The sequence below is a fragment of the Sycon ciliatum genome, chromosome 1 (genome assembly GCF_964019385.1).
Source record: "Sycon ciliatum chromosome 1, ocSycCili1.1, whole genome shotgun sequence".
NCBI classification, from domain to species: Eukaryota; Metazoa; Porifera; class Calcarea; order Leucosolenida; family Sycettidae; genus Sycon; species Sycon ciliatum.
In genome coordinates this window covers 243,278-250,777 of record NC_088643.1, presented here as the reverse complement: position 1 = coordinate 250,777, position 7,500 = coordinate 243,278, and the positions used below count along the sequence as shown (strand labels likewise).

General features: G+C 52.0%; 1 protein-coding gene across 2 annotated transcripts in view; it reads left to right on the top strand.

The window, feature by feature from the left end:
* The window catches only part of LOC135809484 (E3 ubiquitin-protein ligase Itchy-like), a gene marked incomplete at its 3' end in the record, with an annotated part of 10,814 nt that extends 3,424 nt beyond the window's left edge, over window positions 1-7,390 (top strand). The window contains 8 exon segments of one of the 2 annotated variants that reach the window (XM_065322852.1): window positions 516-627; window positions 1,828-1,952; window positions 2,548-2,745; window positions 2,785-2,883; window positions 4,641-4,662; window positions 5,213-5,308; window positions 6,084-6,261; window positions 7,090-7,390. In XM_065322852.1, coding sequence (XP_065178924.1) covers window positions 516-627; window positions 1,828-1,952; window positions 2,548-2,745; window positions 2,785-2,883; window positions 4,641-4,662; window positions 5,213-5,308; window positions 6,084-6,261; window positions 7,090-7,390 — 1,131 coding nt within the window. 2 annotated transcript variants of the gene reach the window in all.
* Window positions 7,391-7,500: the final 110 nt, after the last annotated feature.

Below are 7,500 nucleotides of genomic sequence, written 5' to 3'. Positions count from 1 at the left end.
TACAATGGATTTTGTACAGTGGTGATATGTGATACCAACAGCACAAAGAAGAGTACACCGTAGTACATTGCAGTACATCGCACTACATTGCAGTACACCGCACTCTTGTTTGATTTCTTTATACTTGCACCTTTTGTCTTTCCTTGTCCTTCTTTTATGTTTGAAGTCATGCCTTTCACCGTGTTGTTTTTGTCTACTCTCCTTTTTTTGCGCTGCTGTTATTCATTGTTTTTGTCAGTTTTTTTGCCTGTATTCCACCTGATGATAAGGCAATGCAAGTACTCGTGGAAGAGCTTTGAAAATGTTGATTGTGCGGAACCTGAAGCTTACCCTTTTCTGGAGTTGCATTGCATTATTTTCCTCTAAGACAACAGTTGTGTAAGAATGTGCCTCATCTGAGCTGTGCATGTGATGCTGACGATTTGTAGATTTTTCTACACTAAGGGAGACCTCAGGAAAGTTGACTTAGGAAGAAGATCTGTTATCGTTTACACCGGTGTGTGATGTGTTTGCAGGTGGTGGCAAGGCTGACTCCTACACCGAAGTGCGCGTGGATGGCCAGCCAGGCAGAAAGACCGATGTGAAAAAGAAAACTTGGACACCGGCCTGGGATGAAAACTTCAATGTGTAAGACGGGCAGCAGCTCAAACTAATTTCTTATCCCCCCTCCCATGACCGGCACGGCACCACTGCCGTTGCCACAGACACACATTCATACACACACACACACTCTCTCTCTCTCTTGGCGAGCGAAAGCCGTCTCCATCGGGCCAGATGCGTTCAGCAGAGAGCGAACATTCCAGGAAGCCAGCTGAAGACTCTCTCTCTCCCTCTCCACTCTTCTATGGACAGATTTCTTGTCAGTACCCACTCGCGGGCTCGTCACACCGCGACGAGTGGCAACTCTTGTCAGGCGACAAGTGGCAGTATCAATCTCTGCCCCGGACATGACGCCTGAGTTTCCAGGAGATGTTCTGACACTCTAGCCAACTGGGATGGCCAAAGGCCACCCCTTGGCGCTTTCAAGAGCCAGCAAACTTCAGAAAATTGAAGAGCGAAAAAACTCCAAACCGTCCCCCACGAACTCAAGGGACACACACACGCACACACAGACAGACACACACGCATGCACACACGTACACACGCATACAGACAAACGTGATACCCATTTAGAAGTATTAGCACGGCGTTTGCGTGGTGTTGATCGTCATGGGTGATTGTTGATGTGTGAGAGTCTACTGGAGATATCATCTATCATGTAATCATGGCATACTTTCTTGCTGCTATATCTCTATCAAGTGTACATAATCCCAAGAATATGCAGGAGCTTGTACAGTTAACCTCTATGCAGTGCTGCAAAGGTAGAACTTCACATCGCGTGACATGGTTCAAAAGCTTACGCTGGCAATCGGTGCAGAGTAACCAGTAGAGAGATGTACTCAACGCAGGGCTGTGGACAGCACTGTAGCTGTTATGCACGGGGTGCCAATAATGTGTATGGGTCTGTGACGTGATGTGAAGTTCTGCCGTCGCAGACCCCATAGACTAGAGTTGTACACTGTTGTGAGTTATGTACACATACTCTTGATAGTATAGTGTGGTTACATATGATGTAGTGGCTTGCTGTGTTTATTGCTGTAGCTGTGTGTATATCTGCTCTCTTGATGGCTAATACCAGAGTTTCCATCTTTCATCAGGTCCTCTAACACTCTGTCCCTCCTGTTGTCGTCCTTTGTTGCTGCTGCTATTGCTGCCACTGCTGCTGCTGTCACTGCTGCTGCTACTACTGTTGTCATCGTGTCGTTCATGTCGCTCTTGTTTTCACAGGCTTGTCGAGACCAAGAGTACAGTGGAGTTACGTGTGTTCAACCACAGCGCAATTCGTTCTCCCACCCTGCTGGGCACGGCCAGCCTGGACGTTGCGTCACTGCTGCGAGCACATCATGGAAAGTGTAAGCGACTCAGTGACTATCTCTCCCACCCCACCCTCTAAATGGCTGTAGCTACACGAACTTTTATGGCTCCTGACAGGGGCATTGGAAACGCTACGGTCACTACCGTATTGACCGCACCACTACTTGCCCCCAGGTACCCCGTGAATCATTAGAATGCCCTAACTTGGGTTCTAAATTTTCTTAATTTTCAGCAGAGACCCCTTCCCCCTCCACCTCGAGTATACCTCAGATGGCTGACCGTTCCACCCTGAAATACCTGCCGACGCCCCTGCCTGAACGCCGTAATGCAGGCGATTGACTCTTGAGAATGCTTTGAAGTTACTTGACAGTTGACACACTACTTTTACCACTTTTGTCTGTCAGCAGACCACAACAGGAATTTCCAGTTCTCAATTCCTCTGTGCATGCGTGTGTGTGTGTGTGTGTGTGTGTGTGTGTGTGTGTGTGTGTGTGTGTGTGTGTGTGTGTGTGTGTGTGTGTGTGCGTGCGTGCACGTGTGTCTGTGCCTGTGTCTGTTTCTATGGGTGTGTGTGTCTGTGTCTGTGTGTGCGCGTGTATGTGCCTGTGTGCATGCGTGTTTGCACTGGTGCAGTGATGAACCTGTCCATGACGCTGCAGCTGAAGGGCGAGAAGGCTGGCTATGCCGGTGACCTGGAGATTAAGCTTGACGGCCTGGAGGTGGACGCCAATCTGATTCCAGCTGCGGCCACTCCATCGGCTAGCTCAGCTGGTGGCAGTGGCTCCACCACTAGCGCTACTCAGGCACCACCACCACCGCCGCCAGCAGCAGGTGTGGTAGCTGCACCGGTCAGTGCTGCTGCCGGTGCAGCTGCCGCGGCTGCTTCTCATCGCGCTGCCACAACTGCCCCAGTGGGACCACCAGTGGCTGGTGGCCCCAGAGCAGGCGCTGCCGCGACTAATGGCGAAGGTTAGTTCATCATCTGGCATGTAGTTGGTTTAGTGAGAATTTTCCCTGTGTGTGTGTGTGTGTGTGTGTGTGTGTGTGTGTGTGTGTGTGTGTGTGTGTGTGTGTGTGTGTGTGTGTGTGTGTGTGTGTGTGTGTGTGTGTGTGTGTGTGTGTGTGTGTGTGTGTGTGTGTGTGTGTGTGTGTGTGTGTGTGTGTGTGTGTGTGTGTGTGTGTGTGTGTGTGTGTGTGTGTGTGTGTGTGTGTGTGTGTGTGTGTGTGTGTGTGTGTGTGTGTGTGTGTGTGTGTGTGTGTGTGTGTGTGTGTGTGATTGCCTTGGACCTGTTCAACTCGACCGCTTTGGAATTCGGCCTCACCGTGAGCGCGACCAAAACCAAGTTCTTGGTTGCGGGAGCTGGCGTCACGGCTGCGGACCAGGCGCCCATACAGCTTGCCTGTGTGGACATTGAGTGTGTGCCGGAGTTCAAGTACCTGGGGTGTATCATCCACTGTGGCGGCCGATCTTTGCAGGATATCAGCGCTCGGGTGGCAAGTGCGTCCCGGGCTTGTGGTGCTCTGCAGCAATCTGTTTTCAGGAACAAGAACTTAGATCTTCATATTAAACGCTGTGTGTTTAATGCTTGTGTCCTGTCTCTGCTCCTGTATGGGTCCGAGTGCTGGACGCCGCTGAAGCAGGACCTCCGTCGCATGTCTGTTTTCCACATGCGATGCGTGCGGTCGATATTGGGCATCACACGCCATCGTTGCTGGGATGACCACATATCCAACAGCCAGCTGCTTGAGTGGTGGGGTGACTCTGAAACCATCGTCACCAAGGTTCAGCATCGGCGCCTCGAGTGGCTAGGCCATGTCGCCCGCATGGACGATGTGCGGTTGCCCAAACAGTTGCTGTTCGGCACCCTGCCATCTCGTCGCCCGGCCCATGGCCCACGTGGGCGGTGGAAAGACTGCGCTGTAAAGGACCTCCGCTCACGAGACCTTGAAGCGGACTGGTACAGAGTGGCTTGTGACTCTCGCCCAGACTGGAGGTTGGCTTACACCTCGGACGCCCCGGATCCCCTCGTACCGGCACCGGTGACTTGTTTCACATGCGCCCGGCACTTCGCACGTCAGGGTGACCTCGCTAGGCACAAGTGCACGGCTGAACGGCAGAAGCCGATTTCGGAGCAGAGAGGTGCCCTCGGTGTCATCGCTGGTTCCGGAGCCGCGGAGGCTTGGCTGTGCATCGTTGCTCCGCTTCTACCTCGTGCCCAGTACCGACCGAACCAGCTGCTGTTGTCACCGGTGACACTACCGCTCGGAGTTGCTGCAATGCTCACTGTGGCACCTGCAATCGTTGTTTCCGCTCAACCCAGGGACGCAACCGCCATCGCTGTTCAACGCACTGCCACCGACCAACGGCCAGAGAACGGGACAAGTTCCCGCATATGTGTATCTGCTCTCGCCGGTTCCGACTAGTCTCGCATCTGGAGCGCCATCGGGTGGCGTGCTCTTTCTCTCTCTCTGCTGCCCCTCCGGGGCCCACGTGACCCTAGTGGTAGTGGCTCTACAGGACAGGACAGGTGTGTGTGTGTGCATGTGTGTGTGTGTGTGTGTGCATGTGTGTGTGTGTGTGCATGTGTGTGTGTGTGTGTGTGTGTATGTGTGTGTGTGTGTGTGTGTGCTACTAATCTATAATATTGACGTATACACGTGTGTCTGTGTGCGTGTGCATGTGTGTGTCTGTGTGTGTTTGTGTCTCTCTTTGTGATTCTGCATAGCTCTGCCACCACTACCAGGAAAGTGAGTATATTCGATCCCCTCCTCCTCTCTCTCTCTCTCTCTCTCTCTCTCTCTCTCTCTCTCTCTCTCTCTCTCTCTCTCTCTCTCTCTCTCTCTCTCTCTCTCTCTCTCTCTCTCTCTCTCTCTCTCTCTCTCTCTCTCTCTCTCTCTCTCTCTCTCTCTCTCTCTCTCTCTCTCTCTCTCTCTCTCTCTCTCTCTCTCTCTCTCTCTCTCTCTCTCTCTCTCTCTCTCTCTCTCTCTCTCTCTCTCTCTCTCTCTCTCTCTCTCTCTCTCTCTCTCTCTCTCTCTCTCTCTCTCTCTCTCTCTCTCTCCCTCCTCACTTCCTTCCCAGTCTGTGAACTATGTATTGTACAGTACTGCTAATACAATCCTATCGCCTGGGTCAAGCTTGCTCCCTGCATCAGCTCACTATCCCAGTGTTGGCAGGTCTGGGGTTGTACTAAATACTAGTGCAATGTAGTCCCCAGTAATATATTATCTTCACTGAAGCTCACCTGTAACCGTGTGTGTGTGTGGTATGTATGTGTTGTGTTGCCATGGTTTTGTTCAGCTGGGAAGAGCGTCGTGATCCGCAGGGTAGAACATACTTTGTGGATCATGCGTCCAGGACCACCACATGGACCAGACCACTACCTTTGCCCACTGGGTATGTCACTTGTAGGCCTGCTGCGGCTGTGTGCGTGCACGTGTGTGTATGTGTCTATGTGTCTGTGCGCTTGCATGCTTTCGTGTGTGCATGTGTCTGTGGGTGTCTCTGGGAGGCTTCTGGAATGGCTGCGGGTTACTGAAGCGAATTAATTTTGGGAAATTCTGGTTGGGTGGGGTACCTTCCATGGCTGAGCTTATTTTATTGGCCTTGACGGCAAGTAAAGTAGTGTGTGCTGAGCTTGCAGTCACCCACATGTACCAGTACCAAGAGTCCATAACCACCAGAGTGTGCAACGCGCCATAGGGTCTTGTCACGACTCGTTTTCAACATTACGTCATTTTCATGTAGCGGATGTCGCGGCCTGCACGCGCAGCTACATAAAAATGACGTAATGTTGAAAACGAGTCGTGACAGACATTTATGTGTGCACACTCTGGGGGTTGTGGACTCTTGCCGGTACTAGTACTTGTATGTGTGGTACATGGTACATGTCGGGATTCACTGGCCAGAAAAAGCCAATTCAACCAGCTGTGTGGTGTAGAGGTTGTAGACCAGGCTAAAATTAGTGACGGTCGAATTCTCACTCAATTCATCAGTCTTGCAAGCTGTTGTATGGTGTAATCCCAGCACACGTTGCTATGTCTAACACGTAGCTTGTTCACTATCATCGATTCAGCCATGGGCATGAGTATGGGTATGAGTACACGTATGTGTGTGTGCGTGCATTAATGTGCACGGGTGTGTGTTTGTGTGTGTATACATGTGTTGATAGTTGGGAGCAGCGTATGGACACGCGCGGCCGTGTGTACTACGTGGATCACAACACGCGCACCACCACGTGGCAGCGCCCCACGGTGGAGAGCGTCCGCTCGTTCCAGAACTGGCAGTCGCAGCAGTCTCAGAATCGCCAGGCAGCCATGGCTAACTTAAACCAGCGCTACATGGTGGCGGTAAGGTCACACGCTTATCACTACCTGTGTGTGTGTGTACTGCTGTTACTGATGGTTTTAGATTGTGCATATCCAGCCGTGCGAAATACTGTAATGTCGCGTATTAAAAGGCCGGGCATATTCCTGTAGAGGCCGATGTCAGGGCTAGGCCTTTATTCACATCAGGCTTCTATTCATGCCAGGTGTTTCTATGCATGTCAGCACTAAAACCAGGCTTATGTGCCGATAGTGTATCTTGATAATCAGGCTTCTATTCAAAACAGGCTTCTATATGAGATAGGCTTTAATACAAGAGACTACGGTACGTCATTTGGAACAATGCATGCATGCGAGTGCTACAGTCCTGCTCAATGGAATCCAGTCGCGGCAATCAAGTTTGCGCCTTGCATCATTTCGTCGGCCGGTGTCCGCAGGTCTGGGGCTGCGCAACGCCCGGCGCGTACTTGAGTGACGCGGCTGGTTTTCATTGAGCAACACTGTAGATCGACTGTAACTCTGGCAGCTCTTCACCCTGTGCAAGAAACAGACCATCAGGTTGTAGAATGTCTCAACTGATGGCTGGAGCAACTCCCAACTCTCTACGATGAAGTTTGAGCGGAGCGCAGTCAATCAACTGTTTGCAATTTGTCCCGCTTTTGCGCTCGGAAGCTTTTTTTACGCATGTTTATCCCCAGAATCAAGTGTGTGGCTTATCTAGAGTAGACTATATCCTTGTACTGATTTTGTGGGTGTGTGTACGTGTTTGTATGGTTGTGTGTGCGTGCGTGTGTGCCTGTGTGTGCGTGTGGGCTCCATGTTTTGTTGTGTTCCCTGTTTCCTGCACTGTAGGTCGGCTCCAATGCCGATGGAACTGATGCAGCTGCTCCCAGCGGCGACAGCACTGGTGCTGGTGGGGCCGGCGCAGCTGGTACTCCGACCGATGCCCCACCGTCCATCAACGCTGCTTCGGGATCTGCTGCCCCTGGTGGTGTCAGCGCCGCAGCGGCCGGCAGTGCGGGTGCTCTTGTACCGGTCTCTGCTGCAGGTGGAGCTGGAGCACCACCACCGCCACCACCAGCAGGCGACGGTGCAGCGCAGGCTACCTTTACGCCAGCGTCAGTGGAAGACGAACCACTGCCTGAGGGATGGGGTGAGTGCTGCGTAGCACCATCATTATAATTGTTTTATGTCGTGTGTTCCTACGGTGTACAGTAGAACCTGTCAAGGCGACCACTCGGATAAGGCCACCACCTGTCCTAG